Genomic DNA, 18,873 nt, shown 5'->3' on the forward strand with positions numbered 1-18,873 from the left:
GACAACATACGTGTTTAGTTAATGATCGAAAGCATGGCCCATATGGTGCAGTAAGACATTTAAGTACCACATAGTTTAGAAAACTCCTAAAAGAGTAACACATCTACTTGTTTTGTTTTAAGCAGGGCATGTCTCTATCCGCCCAAGTCAACTAATTCTTTATAACAAAGAAGAGGGTTCTCAAATCACGAAGCACAGGCCATTAGTCAGACTCCGGCAACTATTTTTTGCTGTAACAAAATTTGTAATCCCTCAAGGAATTTGTGTGTGTCTTACCTGAGCCATAGTGCTGGCCAGAAGGGCCAGCATGCAGAGTCCAAGAGCCTTCATTCTCAAACTAGATACAGGAAAAACAGAAGTCCTGAGAGACAGAGCGCTGCTTACTAGAGCTGGGTTATGGGTTTGCGACTCCTTTGGAGACAAGAGGGAGGTCCTGGGGGCTGAACAGAGCAGCAGCTGGTTGGGAGAGCGTTTAGGGGGGTATTAGGTACTGCGTGTGCGCTCTGCTCTCCAGTCTGGATGGTCCTCTTGCTGCATTGACTGATGGTGTCTACTTACTGGTCAGTGGCAAGGTCCTCTTATATAGATGCTGTAGAGATGGACTTGGACACCTTTATCATTCCAGGAAGAACCTGCACTATATTGGTGTGTGTGTGTGTGCAGATGTGTGTTCCTCTATCCTGGTATTTAGGATGCCGTGCCAGACCAGGTGCAAATGTTCACTATTTATGACTTTGAGAGCTCGGTCCAAGCCTTTGCTCTCAAGGTTTCTCTGTTAATGACAAATCTATGTTTGACTAAATAAAGACACATCAGAGCAAACACAAGAGGATAACAATGACCAAGTTTGACAAGGGTTTTCCATGACGTTGCTTGATGGCAGTGGCGGTTCTACACAGAGGCCTACAGAGGCCAGTGCCCCTGTCCCTGGCCCCCCCTGTGGCCCGACCTGAGCTGACTGAATAATGAAATGGTTTTTTGAGGGGGGGCGGGGTTTACGTTGTTTTTCTTCTTCTAGTAGTCATCATGAAACGAGAAATTGACATTACAGCCTTTTTTGCCCCGGTAAATAAAAAAGTTAGAGAAACATCTCAAGGTATTGAGAGAGCTGAGGAGCTGGAAGAGGGAGAGCCAGAGTATGATTTTAATGTAAATCTAAATTAAAGTATTTAATGTTTAAATGTCATTCATTTCCGTTTTTATGTGCTCCTCTGATTAAACACTGGCCCCACCTTGGCCCTCCCAGTTAAATTAGTCTAGAACCACCACTGCCTGATGGTTCATATTTGAGTGCTTTCCAGTAGAATTTCACTAGACTAGATGATTCGCCATCAACAGACAGCAGATTCCCTCTCTGGCATAAAAAATGTAGTCACTGTCACAGAGCTGCTACTAGCCTTTACCCCTTTCTCTAGATTTGTGTGTATCCACACAGTCCAACTCCATGATTCTCCTACCCAAGTTCATCACATCAGGTTACCATATTTTCGACTCCATCCACACAACAGGATAAAAATATTCCACAGTAGCCTATCTGTCATGTAACATTCCATTTGTCATTAACCATGTTCATCACATATTTTGACATGCATGCATCAATGTGACATTTTCCACTTCCGCCTAACTTTATGGGGTTTAGTTTTAACATGGATTACTTCCTTAATTTTTTACTTGTGATTTAGATCAGGGCAATAGAATAAAAAAGGTAAAGTAAGGGTTGGGGTCACCATAGAAAAAAAGAAGAAAGTGTTTGAACAAAATTCATTTATATTACATATAAATGGCTAGCAGACTTAACCTTTACTTTATTCCTTGTAGTTATGTTGTCACTACTGGAGCTATAAAAAACACTTACTGGACCTGTCTGAAAAGAAGCCAAGATGGAATATATGGTTTTGATCTTTGATAAGATCAACCACTCTGGCTGTAAGGAAATACAAAATACGTTGTCCAGTTCCTTGTTCCTGAAGTGATTCTGTTGTATTTATGGTTAAACATCCATCCAAATAAGTTGAGGAGGTCAAGTATTTATTATGAGACTGATAGGTCAAGCTAAACTGAGATATTTACTCAGCTAAACTGAGTAACTTGTGCACTAGCTCCAGACGGTGCAGCTAGTGCACACTATTTACCCATGTGTGATGGGGTGGCAGAATCTGTGTACCCAAATGCAGAAGCGCAAACACAGGACGAAGAGATCGAATAAAGGGGGAATTTACTGAAGGGGACGTGGGGGTTTGTAGTTGACAGGCTGGCTATAGGCAGAAGAAATTGGGGAGGTAGGTGATGAAGAAAGTGTTTTGTCCGTCTCTTCATAAACCGAGTGATTAAGTTCAGTTGAGTTCTGTTTTTTAGTAAGTATTATCAATCTGCAGATTGGGAAAGAAAACCAGACCTCGGCGGATAACTTCGTCCCGGGGTGTGTGTGTGGGGGGGGGGGGGGGGGCGGGGTAAGGGGGGGGGGGGGTAAGGGTGGGATGGGGGGTAAGGGTGGGGGAGGGGTAAGGGGGGGGTGGGGGGTAAGGTTGGGGTGGGGGGTAAGGGTAAAACTTGCCCGGGGCGCCAAATGAGCTAGGACCGCCGCTGAATACTGATACACACTTTGAAAATAAGAGAGTGTAAGGAGCATGGTTATTAAGAAGATATATACATTATAATGATGTTTTTATTCACTGGCACCACCTAAATATTGCCTTCTGGCAAATCAAGGAAACTTGTTATTTAAGTGAGAACCAGTATTCTGTAAAGCAAATCATAACAATGGTCAACAGGCACATGCAAAATATATTAAGAATTTAGTAAAGTGAAGTAAATATTAATCAAATGATTAAGTTAGATTATTAATTTTCTATGAGAGATGGTTTAGTTTCAATGAACAGAATTAACTGGTTTAACAGAAAGATGGAAAATAGTCTTGTGTCAAGATAAAGAAGTCTACTACTGGAATCTAAACGATTCATTTCCTGTACAAATCATAAACATGACTTACGTAAATGAAACAAGGAGTTAAGAGCAGGCAGATTACATTTGATGAGATTTATTATAGTGAGATTGAGGCGTGTCCAAGGTTCATTTCAATCAGGAGAGAGCAGTAAAGGAAGTAAATATCATTTATTTATCGTTTATGAATGAATGATGGAGGCGTCAAGGACTCTTTGGCGATCAGACTTTATAGCGAGATTTGGTAATCGAGGGGTAATGACGGCCAATCAGTGACCGTCCCTCTGTATTGTCCTTATGTATGGACAGTTGATATGATGTGCATCACATCTGAATATGTTTGACTAATGTAGTTGAATGAGACTCTGCTACAAAAGGAGACTCTTAACATGGACCACGCAGGTGTTGCCCAGGGTCATGAGGAGCAGTGCATGGGCGGTCTGAAGTATTTCACAGTTGTGCGTAAAATACATTTTTGTCATTGCCTTGTAGTCACTTGTATTGAGCTGACAGCTGGTTTGTTGAATATTCGTTATTCAAATTTTACCATCATACGCTGATAAAAATATAAGGATATAACAATGACGGAGCAGTAAAAAGAGGAACACAGTACATAAAAACAGTTTATTTGAGTGCATTTGAAAATAAACCTTTTTTTGATTGATATTTCACAAATTACATGAATGTATCTTATGAAACAGACAAGGCAAGACAACAATGATTGAAGACAGGCAAGCAATTAGAAAAGACAAACAAAAGACCAGTTGTTCATCTCTCTCTCTTTCTCTCTCTCCCACTCTCTCTCTCCCTCCCTCTCTCTCTCTCTTACTCTCTCTCTCTGTCTCTCTCTCTAAGATATCAGTATCTGTGCTGTAAGACAAAACTTTTGTTTGAAAATTGAACGTAAGCTGGAATCATTCTCTTCTGGCGGCACACCAACTTCATCCAGTAACTCTGTTTTCATACTGTCAGTATCATGGCCTGTACACAGTCAATATGACTCCAATACTCTGTTGGCACTTAATGCCACAGAGAGTGTAGAAGCAGGGTGCCTGACAACAGACTTATGGAATGTGTAACAAGGCTGCCCCCCGATTTGGGGGTTGAATAAGTGCTGCTCGACCCTGCTGTCGCGGTGTTGGTGGTATTGGTGGTGTTTGCAGTGCTGACAGGCATTGAAGTGGTCATATTTGTCATTGAAGCATTTGTGGTTGTTGAATTCCCCATGGTTGTGGTACTCTAAACACAAGTACAGGACAGTCAGTGGGTTATTTAAAGAGGATTTCGATATAGTGTTGCCTAGCAGCAGCTGTGTGTGAAAGATAAGGATAGTTTTTTATCCTCTAACTTGCACATTAATCTTATTCAAACGTTTTGTTATTCAGACAAAATATTTGACAGATCATTTTGGATTCAGATTTGGTTCCGGTAAAAGGTCAATCCCTTTCACTTTCCTATTCTTTCCAAGCGGACCCTCAGCTAACCAAATCCACACTTCAAATCAAACATTTATGATTATTGAAAATGAAAATTACCTGTGCAAAGGAACAAACCAGGATGGCAAATGTGACACTCAGACTCAGGTACTTCATATCAAAGGAAAAAGATGATGACCTGACAGCAGAAGTCAAATCAGGTACTACAAAGTCAAATGATGTCCTGGGTCTATCCTGGGTTAACTCAGTTCTCCTGGGTCTATCTTGGGTTAACTCAGTTCTCCTGGGTCTATCCTGGGTTAACTCAGTTCTCCGGGGTTTATCCTGGGCTGACTCGGCTCTCGTCTGTCCTGTTTTGGCTGCAAGGTAGGTCCCTGTAGTCTGTATGCTGCTCAGAGAGAGAGAGAGTCTTTTATAATATACCCAAATCACCCTCAGCCTTCCACAAGCTGCCTCCAGGAAGTTAGCTGCAATGGAGCAGACTGCCCAAACCACAAGTTCATTGACCAATACGTCAGTCCTGATGTAGAGAATATTTGTGAATGTGTGAGAGCTATATATTTTTCTTTGGTCCTTGTCTTGTTGGTTCAATAACTGTCCTAATCTTTCACTCTAGGTTTTAAAGGGAGATGAATATCAGTGCTATGGTGCTTGAGATTGTCTATTGATCCATGCGGTTTCCGCAACATGTTCAATTCTATCTCTGTATTTCACAACCTAAAGGCTTGTCTCTGGCAATCCATCTGGGTTTCCTTTAGAAAACACATCAAAGAATGCTCTCTACTGTACCTGTTTAGTTAAACTTGGTGTAAATCTATAACTTTTCAGCTGGTGGACATAGTGTTCTGAAAAGAAAGGCATGAGATATTTTCACGTCATCCAAGCTAATTTCTTTTGTTCTTTACAAATGATGCCACAATCAGATATTTGAAAATAAGGTGCACGTGTGAGAGTGTTCAGAATCGTGAACGTTGATTGAGGACCTCCTTGGCTGATTGTTCTAGCGATTCGCTGTCTTTACTCACGCTGCCTATCGCCCATTTGACTATGACCCCAATGCCCTACCCCAGGGTAAAGACATCAGATCAAATAAAATTTAATTTGTACAGCCATATTTACAAGCAATGTCACCATGGGCTTTACATATGCCCATACAATTGCAAATCGCCATGATCATCTATGTAAAGTATGCCCAGTTGTGACTTTTAGATATGAACAACGCTTTGAGAGCTGATAAAACATGATGTACATTCAGTTGCACAATGTTGTTTGGTCATGTCAAGACACTCCTTGTCACAATGTTCCTGGTTTCTGTGTGCAGAGTGTGTCAGTGTGTGTGTGTGTGTGTGTGTGTGTGTTTGTTTTGGTGTGTACACAAGATCCTATCAGAAAGGTGTATCACATGTTTAAGACATTATTTAAAACCAATTTGAATAAACTAGGAATACAATACTTGATCTATCAGGAATACAATTATCTTCATGTTTTATGAAGAAAAAAATATATCATAAAATTAAAACTGACCTAATTGACTTACATTCCCATCAACAAGTTTGTTGCTTGTGTGTTTATGTTTATGGGAATTTGCACATAATAAATGTGTTGAGTCTTTCCTTTAGTAGAACCAGTTCTTTATGTATGGTAAGAAGCTCCGCACTCTCTTTGTCTGTGGGGAAAGTCTTAGTCCAGAAGCACTTCATAGCTCTTTCAAACTCCATACAGCAGCTGCTGATTCAGACACTAACTATGTACGGTAAATTAAACAATTTGCTGCTCATAGTCCATTTACATTAGAAATATATATAGGTTGACACAAACATTGGTATGTTATGAACGTAGGCTACATGGTAAGATGATCAGTTGGACGGAGAAGGAAAAACTAATAATGAGAAGCAATGACACACTTCTACTCAACAGTACTCTCCGACGGGACAGCCAGTTTGTTGTCTCTCCTACATCAGCATCAGGTGGAGGACGGAGAGCAGAGGAGCCCAGACGAGGTACAGGGACCCCAGAAGGGCACAGCTGCCCCCAGTGTACGGCTGGGTTGTAAGAAAGGGAGGGTCCTCTGTTTTGATCGTCGGGTCGAGTCCAGTGCTTGGGGAAAGGGAAGCTTGGGAGGAGGGGGTATTGGAGTGGCCAGTGGTGGTGGTGGTGGTGGATTGAGTGGCATTGGTACTGATGGTGGGAGTTCCTATAACTGCTGTGGTTGTATTGGGGGATTGAGTCACGCTGCTGTTGAAGGTTTCCGTGGTAGCGTTGCTTCTGCCGGGTGTGACTCCAGTTGATTGATGGAGAGTGGTGCTGTTGACTGAGGTAAAGGAGACACTGGTGGTCTGTGTGGAGTGGTTCGTTGGAGGTGTGGTCGTGTTTGTAAGGGTCTGATCTGGAGTCACAGTGACGTTGGAGGTCACAGTCGCAGTCTGTGAAGAAACAGAGAGTATATCTTATTATATTTATCTGATTCTCGCTTGTACTATAGGTAAGATAATGCCTGCATGATGGTCAGAAACAACAAATTGTACAGTAAATATTACATCAAGGTATTAATCCAAATATTTAAAATCGGTCACTTCTCATGAACTCAAACAAGTCAGGCAACCAAGTATGTGTGTGTCTTTACATCCTTGTCCATGTTTGTTTTTGCCGGTGGCTTGGGCACTAAGTGGTTGATGGCAAAGATAACAGCCACCACACGAGGCTCATCTGTGAAAGGACATTGATTACACATAGTCGAGCCATGAAAGGTCACGCTCGCCATGAAAGGTCACGCTCGCCACGAAAGGTCACGCTCGCCATGAAAGGTCACGCTCGCCATGATCCGGCTGGCTGAACTCGCCCACCGCCCCAACCGGACTTGGCAGTCTGGACGATGAGGCTTGTGTAAGTGCTTCCTGTCTGTGTCCTCTGCCTTTCATCTCCTCTCATCCTACTTTCTGCTTTGGTTCCACTGATAAGACCTATCACTCCAACAAGTGTTTTCTGATATGCCAATATAGAAGGGAGTGGGTGCAAGAGAGTATGATTCATATGAACAGGTTCATTGTTTTTTAGATTGAGTTTGAGCACACTTTAGAAAACCTAATCCTAACCCAAACCACACAAATTGAAATCCCTAACCTGACCACCCACGTTGAGTGCCTTGCCCTAGCCAAAGCACACAAGTGAAATGCTTTACCCTGACCAGATCTAACCACTGAGTTTATAATACCTAATCATAACCTAACGACACACTATACATTACATACTCTAATTTGACCAGAAATTACACTCTAGGGTGTTCTTATGCTGCTCTGCCTGTGCAATAAGACTGCAATCATGCAAATAAAATATTTAGAATTCATGTCTTAAACCTTCAAAAGAATTACTGTATCAATATGTAATTATTGAATATGCTTCACAATAATAATATTGTTGTGTAGCATCGGTTTGACCCTTCAAAATATTCACATCAATCGTTAAACTCATTACATATAAATCAAATAGGATGAATTCAAATAACATTAATTGTTTAATATAATTAAACAATCATTTTAAATGAATGCAGATTTTTGTAGTAAAGCAAATGCCCACTACAGAAGTGTCCTTCACCAATAGATGCTATTGCACCGTATCCTATCCAGTAAGGATGGTGGTCATCACCTACCTCCACATCCACAGTTCTTGGCAACAAGGTCACAAAGGCTAGCAGGACAAAGCTCCACATGGTTCGCTGGTGGTTCTCTCAAGCTCCTCTGTGACTAGGCCCGGTCTTTACCTGGTCTTATATATCCACCTCCCTGCTCTCCCTAAGGTAGTAAAGTTCCCTGGCCACCATGTCGGTCTGGGGCAGGGCGGTCACACTTTTCTGGCCTGGTGCCAGTTATCTCTGCCAGGTTTGGGGACTGAGAGAGCAGTTGCTAGAGTATGTCTGATATGTAAAGAGGTCGGAGGAAACAGTGTACACAGTGTTAGTTATATACATATTTATTCAAGCAGGCATATTAGATATTAATGTTTGTCCTTATTATTGAGTTACACAGTAATAATTTAAATCCGGGTGCGTGTAACCTGCGTTAACCATTACATATGAAGTGTTCCTTTATATGTAATGAAGCCTTCAGTTAGTAAGTCTAGTTAATACATAAAAACATCTTATAGGGGCCTCATTACCTATAAATGAACACTTATTTCATCTTTCGATTACCCTCATCCTAACCCCTTACTCATGTTATTGACTCTTACATAGTCTTAATAACACATATTATTGTAAATAAGCATATTAAGGCCTTACTACCTATTAACACTAATTACAAGCACCTGGATCTAAAGTGTTACAATTAATCTACATTACAATTGTATTGTTCATGGCATCAAATTCTTGTACTCGATGTGAAATATTTTACTGTTTATTGCTTTTCAAGGTACACTTTTTGAGGTTATGTTGTTTAATTGTAACTTGTTTAACTGTATGCTCTTATGGTTCTTCCCTTTGGCACTTATTTGTGTTTTTCACAATGTATGCTCATGTTTTGGCTACCCTTTTTGGGGCTATCTCGTTGTTATGATCAGTGACCTATGCACTTTTGTAAAGCTCTTTCTTGGAAGTCGCTTTGGATAAAAGCGTCTGCTAAATGAATAAATGTAAATGCATCAGAAGGTACATTGGATTAAAAAGATTTTGGCTTCCAAGCTAGATTAAGCCAACCAACTCTCTCATGTGTTTTATTTAAAGAATACTCCTCACATCAATATATTGTATGTTTTTTCTATAATTTTAAGTTGCCTTCAGGAAACCATAAAACCAACACATTTTTACAGGCTGCACTACTTGCCTTCATTTCACAGGATTTTGGAGCTCACAGTGTAAACATTTTATGCAAACAGAGACTAAGTATTTGTGACATTTAAACAGTGATCCCAGAGTTTGAAATTCTTGAAATATAATACGCCACACAGAAGCAGGGAGGTCTATATTGAAGACTTCCATTTCATGGAAAACACATGAACCAGACTTGCTTTGGTCCTAAGTAAATGAAGGCGATCTGGAATAAAGGACTATTAAGTCCTGTCACATTCATCATGCACACTTTAGTTTGGACCTCAGCTTTGCAAATGTCAAAGATATGTCCCACAGATGCATGATGACATATTCACCCCTAAAATTGCTTAAGGTTTGTTACTTGTTTTCCTCACATGCTTGGAAGATCATGAATATAATGACTTAATGTATACATTAATATAACATTAGATAATGAAAATAATGACTTAATATATACATTAATTTAACATGGACTTCCTCTTGTGATTACTGACCTCCTCAGTAGAGTAATCATTACTCTACTGAGGAGGTCAGGTTTCTTGCCAGAGACTGTAGTTGTACCTCAACATGGTACTTTATTGACAACAAGATATGCTTGCTTGGATCACTGTCATTTGGCACCACATTCACAGTGCATACTTTCACGCCCCTTGGATAATGGAGGAAGTCATTTTGGAGTTTTGGTCCATGTTTTGGAGTTTCATTTTTATGGAAGTCCGTTTGGTTTGGTCCATAAAGTCCTCTCCCAGTAATCCTGTGTCCCTTAGGACCACACCTAGGTGACTACTACTGAGAGGATACAGTCTGCCACAAGGGCACTGAGATGCAAACTTTCTTCCTGTAACACCCTGTCCTGGCACCAGGCGTGAGGGAACGCATAGACAAATTAAGGCCTGTGAGTCTTATCATCTTTTTTTATCACCCCTGCTCACATTTCCTGGTACAGTTCACTTTTATGTCTACCAGATAAGACTGTGGCTCCTGTAATGGAGTTGCTTCGTCAGTCTGATACTGCTGTACTGCTACCCTACCTCTTAGCGTTCCAAATGGGAATCATACATGACTTAATGCAGAATTTGGGCTCTAAATGGAGGTAGTCCAGGGGGGTTTCCCATGTAGAACTGATCTCTTGTAATAAATCTACTTCTGAGTAACCCACCACTTGAAATATACTGTTGCCACCTTGCCAGTGGTGCAGTTCTCTGCCACAATAAATAGGGGCAGTATATGATTTATCTGGCCCATAATCTAATCTAATTAAGTGTATTGCTTTTACACAGTTAAAAGCAGCCAATAGTTGAAAGGAGGATAAATTATGGGCTGTATCATAAACTTCTTTCAATGTTATAGAAGTAACACAGTGTCGCTGGAGAATAAGCAAAGGTGACTGTAACGGTAATTTGCATAGCTAACTAGCGAGACAAACGAGCTTCATCTGTGCGTCACTGTTGGAGCACTGAACCCCCTCAAGGGAAAACGGTACCAAAATGCAGTCTGCAAACAGATACTGTTGATTGATAACACTGTTTGTTCTTCAACCTGTGTTAGACAGGTATTCAGACCTCCTGTTATGTCACCTGTGGGGTTTGAAGGAGAATGAAAGTTTGCATGAGAAGATTGAAGTCTCTCATCTACCACTAATCATCCAAAAAATAAGAAAAACATAAGAGTACAAAATTGAGAATAGACTGGCTTCTATTTTTATTATTTTCCGCGAGGTTTGCGTGGCCTTTTTTACACAGTCTGGTAATAAATCTATGACAATTATTATATATTGTGCTGTAAATGCAATCAATCCGATTATTTCCCAAACTCTCGAGAGCTCCATGGAGATTTAACGTTTCAAACGATTTTAACGTTGCTTCTCTATTTGAAGATACCACAGTGATTGTAAGTAGATAGCAGTTAGATTCAGCGTGAGAAATGTTTGAAATGTATTTTTCACCCATTTTCTCTCAAGGTGTTGCTAGAAAATGGTTGTACAGTAATGCGGCGAATGCGTGAGACTTGCCCTGAATAAAGGTGTTTTTTATAGGATCATACAAGACGATTTTCTAAACTTTCCCTTCATACAATTCCTAAGGACTTTATTTTCTTGCACTCATAACATATAAAATAGCTAGTGCTACATGGAATACCTGAAATGCTTGTGAACAGTGTGTTGCCTTCCTACGTTTAATTTGTTTTAGGTTGAAAACATACATTGTTCGTTTGGATTGTTTTGCATTGAAGTACAGTGTGTGTCGCCCCCTATGGAATCTATTTGGTATGTAGGATGCACGGGTGGGAAATGGAAAACGTACCCAGTTGAAAGCAAGACGCGCAGATGAACTCACGTTTGTTGTAGTTATTTTCTTGTTACGTTTTTGCGTTGGCCACTGCTTATATCTAAGTACATGTACAGGATGGATAATTGGTGTAAACGTTTATATTTGCAGGAAAGTGTTCTGTAACATTATTTCTGTCGATAACGTGTTTGTTAGGACACGCTCCAAGCATCTCGCATTTAGTAGGCTACCTAAAGCTAGCTCTCAGTCTGTGTAGGGTTATCGGTATTGAATGAGAGAATTCCTCTATTTTACATACATTTGCAGTAAGCTGTCTTTTCATGTTCCTTTGATGGCATGTCATATTGTGTTTGTGTACTAATGTAGCGTTATGCTTCCATTCTTGTGTTGTATTTTCATTTTTTACAAAAAAACATCGAGAACCTTCAGTAAACTGTATAAGAAAAGTAAATCCTTGTCATTACTGGAGTTTGATTTGTTACAGTAGCTACCTGTCTTGGTCTACATAGAAGCGCACCACAAGGGCAGAATAAACAGGACAAGCTAGGTCCAGGGTAATACAGAGGTCAAAACGTATTGATTAGTTGGCTAAACATGGGCATTGTGACATGTTGAACCCATTAACCTCAACATATTACCCGACAACACCCTAGGCAAGGTCCAAGTTGATAACTAGGTAGAATGTTGTCAACAAGTGGCAGTTAAATGCTTTCTGCATTTCATAGCCTACTTACAGTCTGGATTTCCAGGACTATACAGCAGTGACAAATGACTAACTCTAACTCTAACGCTAACGCTAACTCTCTCATATTAAACTTGTTTCCCTGTCCAGTTGACTAAAATAAGAAACATCTACAAATCTAAAATGTTCAATCTTTTAATATTTATATACATGTTATATAATATTTAAATATTCATGTTGAGAATTCATATCCCTTTCATATCACATATATCTCTTATCACAAGTGATTTTTATGTCAAGGACACAAGAGGGGAGTTGATTACCACTGGAAAACAACCTTTAAAAACAATAAGGCCTATTTTTTCTTATTAGTATGTTCAATGACATCATTCAGGGTAAACGACACAAAAGCGATCTGTTCCAGTTCACTATCCTTCCCACTTTCTAGCAAACAGGCGAAGCTCTTTCCGTCCTCATTGTAGGCCATGTCAGAATAGGCGCTGGGCCCTGAGTGGATGACCCAGGGCAGGCTCCATCCAGACTCCTGCTGGGGGGTGCGGTTCAGATACACTCCCACGTCCCTCCTGATGGACTTGTCGGTCGGGTGGCTGTAGAGCAGCCAGGTCAGACTGCCTGGGGACGGGGTGGTGGTGCCACCTTTGCTGCCAGCCTCGGGCTCCGGGGCAGGGAACCCAACAACGCTTCCCTGGCAACCCTTGCCCGTCTCCACCAGCTGGTGTGCCAAGCGGGGCGTGTCGAAGGAAGTCCCTTCTGCCTCACTCAGGGCCTCCACTCTGTGGCCTCCCATGGTGCGGGCGTTGCAGTACACGTGATGCCTGCCATCGCGGTCGATGATCTCTGCCATCTCACACTCCCCCGAAAGACCCTGAAGCATTTCGCCCATGTGCCACGTCTTGCCCGAATCGTCGCTGTACACGGCGAGGGCGTACGGCTTCACCGTCAGCGGGACCGGGATTGAGCAGCATCGTCTAGAGATGTACTGTGCATGGGTCGGAATGATCAACCTGCCGCTCTCCAGCTGAAGGCCATGGCCTGGACCGACGGCAAATGTGGCCCAGTCACTGACCGTGTCACCGATCGTGCTGTTTGTCACATCCTCCACCTGGCTCCAGGTCTGCCCATGGTCACTGCTGGTGACGTAGCACAGGCGGGCCTTGTTCTTGCCTGTGAAGATCTGCCAACACTCTGACGTGTTGCCGAGGACGCAGATGAAGAACAGGAAGAGAGACCTGGTGTTCCTCTCGAAGACAGGACAAGGGTTCATGGTGCGGTAGTGTGGTAAAGATGCTGATGTCAGCTCCTCAACCTCGGACCACTACAGTGGTGTTTAAACAAGTAATAGCATACAGTATGATACATGACAACATGGTAAAAAATGAACAGTCACCTCATAAAGTCATGTTACTACTTTTACTCAAACCTTGAGACCATGCTGCGATGATGTGGAAAATGAAGCTCCTCACCTGGATTGATTCACTTTGACCTGTCCCTCTGCTCATCACAAGGCATTTGGCATCCTCGTCAGTTTTGGAATTCCGTTTTTCTGCAAAGGCTAGGTATGTGTTTGTTTCTTTCAGATAGATGAGAGATGGGATCCTGTAAACTGCTCCTGACTCTGGCTTAAACACTGCTGTTTTCTCAGGTTGCAGAACCGTCTTCGATGGTGTGTTGCCCATTGTTGATTCCTACTCTGTAGATATATTCACCTTTGACTGATAAATACTACTAGCTTGGTCAAAGGGTATTGCTATTTTTATTGCCTGTGTCCAGGAGTGTCTAAAACCCACGCCTTGTAAGATATGTTCTGCAAGGACGTGTTCATCAGTGATTCATACCAAAGTGCTTCTATACTCTTTGTTCATACCACAATTGATCTGGTTTACCTTAACCTCAATGTAATCATAGATTAAAAAAAAATGTCTTCTGTTCTGTAACATTGGTTAAAGCAAGCACAAACACATCTTTAAGTCGAGATGAAACGTTCGAGTCTTGGCTCTTCTCTATCGCCTCCTAGGGGAAAAAACTTCAAAACGACCAGGAAGTGACGTAGCCGGGGCTGGCGTGGTGGATGTTGTCAAAGGTTCTCTGATGTGCTTTTGCTACCCAGTTTGAATGAAACGTTTGTTAACAAACCTTATGCAAGCCACAGTGGTTAGCTACATATATTTAATCAACTGACGGAACAGCTTACAGTAACTTTCAAAGGACTTCTCACCGTAAGTATAACGTTAGCTCTAGCCATCTAGCTACTTTGCTCCTTCTTCTTGTCTCTTTTTTGAAGGCTACTATTGTCCCCCAATGTTAAAGTAGCTTATTCGATTAACTAAGATTATTATAGCTAATATTTTAGTTCATTATAATGATTAATATAGATAATAATAAATGTTTGATTGGACATAACTACCACGAGGGTAATGTATTTGTTAACCGGATTGACCAGTTTGGTACTGATGATTTGACAATGATCTCCCAGGTCGAGATCTCTGATGATCTGACCATTTTGATTCTGAACTTCATTAATCCAAATTGTTTTATTCGTCATGTAAATTCACACAAACAAGGATTTGTCTGTTAAAGGGAATGTGCATACAATAAACATGTACGGATCTTACATAAAAGTAGTTGGGTGTTTACCCATATCGGTAGGTAGCATACATGCCTTTTTTATATCGTGTTACTCAAACACTTTCATTTGAAATTAACTCATTCTAAAAATGTATTTCCTCTGCATTCAAAACCTCTCCTCTAACCATAGGAATCTACCAGCCTAGCCTGTTGAATGTCAGCCTCCATACCTCAGAAGGGGCCAGGTCTTGCTGGTCTGCCTGGCCAGCTGCAATCCCACCTGCCCACCGGCCCAGCCTCAGTCCCTGGCCAGACCCCCATGCCTGCCCAGGGGGCTCTGAGGGAGATCTCTCCAGTCTTCCTCTGTCGGATCGGCCAGGAGACCGTCCAGGACATTGTCACACGCACCATGGAGATCTTCCAGATCACCCGGGCCACACAGGTATCATGATGGACTGCATCATCTGCGTGCCTTTGTTTCCTCCCCTTAGTAGGCTGTGGATCCTGTTCCACTCAACTCTTCACAGGTGCTTATTCTACCTCCTCATGTCTTCTCCTCTTCAGCTCCCTAACGGTGTGAACCAGAGCCAGGCTGCCTACCAGGACCGCTTCGGTAAGCTCCAGGAACACCTGCGCCAGCTGGCACTGCTCTTCCGCAAGCTCCGCCTCCTGTATGAACGCTGTGTGGAGATGACCTCCGACCTACAGGAAGACCCCACCGAGGTGAAAGGTCATGAACGGCTGTGTGGTTAGATTTGCTTGTACCGTTGTGGAACACATCTTTCTTTGTATGAGTATGCATTTGATCAAGATGAAGCCAGTGTTCCATCTGCAGTGAGTGCTGTCTGTTGTACCTCAGTTGGTGCCGTATATGGGAGACGAGATCCCTCTGGTTAAAGTAGAGGCCTGCAATCCAGCTGTGAACTTGGAGAGACGGGAGGTTCTAGAGGTTAGTGTCTATATCCTTGGCATCTCATTGTTGTCTGGGTCACATCAGTTCACCATAACCATGTTTCTCCCAAATCCTGAAGACTGTACAGTCAACATTATCTCTGAATCTTGAAATAGATCCAACATGAATATTTTGAGGAAAAATATTTAAACAACCAAACTAACATGTTTCTGATTAGTCACAAATATGTAGGCTTTTCCTAATCTCTGAGTGGTCATCTTGTGTTCTTTGCAGAAGGTGAGGCAAAAGAACCAGGAGATGAAGATCCTGATGGACCAGATGAGGAACCTACTGTGGGACGTCAACGCCATGTTGACACTGAGGAAATGACATCACAACCAAAAAGTTATGTCACCCCGCCCCCCTCTTCCCCGACTGCACTTCATGATAGTTTCCCCTTCCGACCAGAGTTGTGGGTTAGAGTCTGTCTGAGGCTCTTCCCCCATCGCCTCGCTTTCTGGTGCTGTCGAATAGGGGTTCAGGACCACTCTGACACTGTGGTGGAGGGATCTATTCTCCTTTAGAAGAGACTGCTAGCCCTGACCAGAGGTTGCTGGTCAAAAGAGACAATGCATTCAGGAACGGAATTTATGGGAATATTTGTTTTGTTTTTTTCCCACTTCAAAGTTGTTTTTTCTTACTCTACAAAATATTTGATATCAAAATGAATTGTGTTGTATCTCAGTTTCTTCATGTGTTCACTCCAACTTTGAGACTCTAGGCTATCTGACTATCATGTACTGTCTGTTCTGAATCCAAGCACTGAGCCGTGGCACCTGATATAACATGTCCACCTAGTCAGTGACTTCCTGTGTGTAAACACTTGTTTTCTCACCTGGTATTTCCCTAGTCGTTAAAAAGCTCTGAGCTTGAATTTGACACATGGCAGCTAGTTCTCAGGTGGTGTGTGTATGTGAGTATATGTCCTATATTGTGTGTGTGTGTGTGTGTTCTGGAGAGACTAGGCGAACACATTTGTATGTCAAGAGTTGCTTCCTTAATACACACCTGTTGGCCTAAAGGGGCGGAGCATTGCACGTGAAGTGACAGCAAAAGCAGATGTCTTTTTCTACAAAATAAAAAATGTTTTCTCTAAAAAAATCACACTGTAAAACCAGCTTCTGCATGTCTCATCCTCATGTCACAAGAACTTTAAGATGCATGTTTTGAATATAAGTGTGAAATGGACCAAAAAAAATAAATTGTTACAGATATAATTCCACAGTATTCGAATTACACTTACACAATAACACTTAGAAATGATTTTATTGGTCTTAAGAGTTACAACTTTGATATGAAATGAACCATCTGAATGTAGATCCTTCAGCCAGCCAGTACTCGACTGGAAACATAGGCTTTCTCTCAGAGTCCTCTTGATACAAGGTGCTGCTTCTTCTATGGGAACAGCCACGGGAAGAACACCCATATTTGTCCTATGGAGAACGTCTACTTTCAGCAGAGAGCCAATCATAACACCTCTCAGAGGCCCCCAAACATGTTGTCAACCAATGGGTGGTCTTCCCTGACTCCATGGAGGTGTGGGTCTTTCTGACTTCTGCTACTGGTTCCCCTTTCCATTTCTCTGGGCTGCAGACCAGTCTGCGCCACACATTGTCTATCCTCCATCTTTCCTTTTGTCCATCATTCACACTGCACTGGACCTCCCTGTCCCTGCAGCCGTCCCTCGGGCCGCCCTCAGGCCCTTTCCAGGTCCTTGTATTTCTTGCGAAGGACGGACACCTGGTCCTTGAACAGCACTGGGTCCAGTCTGAACTGGGAGTGGACCAGGGGCATGTATCCGAACCAGCTGGCGAAGGTGTTGACGCACTCCTGACGTTGGCTAAAGTGCTCTGGGTTGGTCCAGGGCAGACCCTTGCTACCCTGGGAGAGGAGGTACAGGAAATCTTTTAAGATACAAATACATTCACCTTCTGCTTTTCACTTTCAGTAAATCATCTCCACAAACCATGAGAGCCAGAGAGTGTGTGTGCGTGTGTGTGTGTACCAACCTGGGGGCTAGGTAACTCCTTGTACTGCTTCCTCTGGGCCACCTTGATAGGGGGCAAGTGAGTGACGGAGGACACCAGAAAGTTCATGAGGATGTCCTCGCAGTTGGAGGTGCGGTCCACTAGCGCTCGCAGCGAAGGCGGCAGGTAGTGAGTGAACAGGTGATGGTAGTACCTGGAGAGAAAGAAAGAGAAAAAGAGATATCACTTTCAGGTGACGGTATTTGCAGTCAGACTACACGATGCAGGTGCCTGGAATGTCACACACACAAATCCTCTTTCTCCATCTCCAGTGTGTGTCACCTGTGGTAGAAGGCTGCTCCGGTCAGGACTATGGAGTAGTCGTTGGTCCACTTGGAGGTGTACCCCCAAGCGTGCTTCAGGGGGTCCCAGAAGTGGCTCCTGGGGGGGTAACCCACGATGCGGTCAGGGAAGCTACGCCACACCAGGAAGGCAAAGTTCACCTGCAGGGGGCAGAGTTGACCCATTTGACAGTTTACTGTTGGGACCAGTATGACTGGTTACTGGATGCGATAGACACACACATGAACGTCATGCACACACAACCACAGACGTACTTCACTTGTCAGCAAGACTGTGTCTTCATCCAGACTCAGCACTGCGTCTGTCTCTATGGCGGCATTAGGCAGAAACCTGCTGGTTGTCTGGGAGAAGAGAGAAGGAGAGGGGGAGAGAGAGACAGAGAGAGAGAGACAGACATAGAGAGAGAGAGAGAGAGAGTGGTTAATTTCAGTAATGTCATCAAGCTTGCTTCTTAACTGAATGGAATGAGAGTTACTTGGCGAAGAAGAACAAGTGACAAACAAGTCTGCCACTTTCCTGGCCTGAGTAGGGTTTGTAAGTTTGAGGGAGAGAGAGAAAGCAAGTGGGTAAACAGAAGAGTCTGAAGTCACGGAAGTCATGCCAGTCAAGCTCATTTGAATTTGCCTGTGGTTAATAGCTAGAGACAGACAGACAGATTGTCACTAGTTGACGTTTTCACTCACCTTCCTCCTGCCGTCTGTCACAATGAGGGGTACAGGCATGGGGGGCCATTTAGTTCTGTGGGGAGCTGGCTTCTCACTGTTCCACAGGATGATGATCTGGAAGGGGGAAGGGGGGGGGGTGTAACACCACATGCAAATAAACACCTAAAGTCATTAAATCCGCTCGAATCAGAAA

General features: G+C 42.7%; 4 protein-coding genes across 4 annotated transcripts in view; 1 reads left to right on the top strand and 3 right to left on the bottom strand.

The window, feature by feature from the left end:
• Positions 1–5,456: 5,456 nt before the first annotated feature.
• LOC124467383 (cell wall protein DAN4-like) lies at positions 5,457–8,320 on the bottom strand. Its single transcript, XM_047019662.1, has 2 exons — positions 8,023–8,320; positions 5,457–6,799 (listed from the first exon to the last, which is right to left on the bottom strand). The coding sequence occupies exons 1-2, from the start codon at positions 8,080–8,082 to the stop codon at positions 6,329–6,331; spliced, it is 531 nt and encodes a 176-aa protein (XP_046875618.1). The 5' UTR covers positions 8,083–8,320; the 3' UTR covers positions 5,457–6,328.
• Positions 8,321–12,502: 4,182 nt separating this feature from the next.
• On the bottom strand, positions 12,503–14,022 carry LOC124467129 (sialidase-3-like). The gene is made up of 2 exons (XM_047019275.1): positions 13,632–14,022; positions 12,503–13,483 (listed from the first exon to the last, which is right to left on the bottom strand). The coding sequence occupies exons 1-2, from the start codon at positions 13,842–13,844 to the stop codon at positions 12,503–12,505; spliced, it is 1,194 nt and encodes a 397-aa protein (XP_046875231.1). The 5' UTR covers positions 13,845–14,022.
• A 183-nt stretch (positions 14,023–14,205) lies between these two features.
• zgc:114119 (Mediator of RNA polymerase II transcription subunit 30-like) lies at positions 14,206–16,886 on the top strand. The gene is made up of 5 exons (XM_047019276.1): positions 14,206–14,384; positions 14,924–15,175; positions 15,298–15,456; positions 15,593–15,682; positions 15,920–16,886. Exons 2-5 carry the CDS (start codon positions 14,948–14,950, stop codon positions 16,013–16,015), a joined length of 573 nt encoding a protein of 190 aa, XP_046875232.1. The 5' UTR covers positions 14,206–14,384; positions 14,924–14,947; the 3' UTR covers positions 16,016–16,886.
• A 47-nt stretch (positions 16,887–16,933) lies between these two features.
• The window catches only part of LOC124467423 (exostosin-1c-like), a 35,597-nt gene continuing 33,657 nt past the window's right edge, over positions 16,934–18,873 (bottom strand). The window contains 5 exon segments of the mRNA XM_047019705.1: positions 16,934–17,566; positions 17,695–17,866; positions 17,995–18,155; positions 18,270–18,356; positions 18,699–18,794. Of these exon segments, the coding sequence (XP_046875661.1) occupies positions 17,381–17,566; positions 17,695–17,866; positions 17,995–18,155; positions 18,270–18,356; positions 18,699–18,794 (702 nt within the window). The 3' untranslated portion in view covers positions 16,934–17,380.

The sequence above is a fragment of the Hypomesus transpacificus genome, chromosome 4 (assembly GCF_021917145.1).
Source record: "Hypomesus transpacificus isolate Combined female chromosome 4, fHypTra1, whole genome shotgun sequence".
Classification (NCBI taxonomy): Eukaryota; Metazoa; Chordata; class Actinopteri; order Osmeriformes; family Osmeridae; genus Hypomesus; species Hypomesus transpacificus.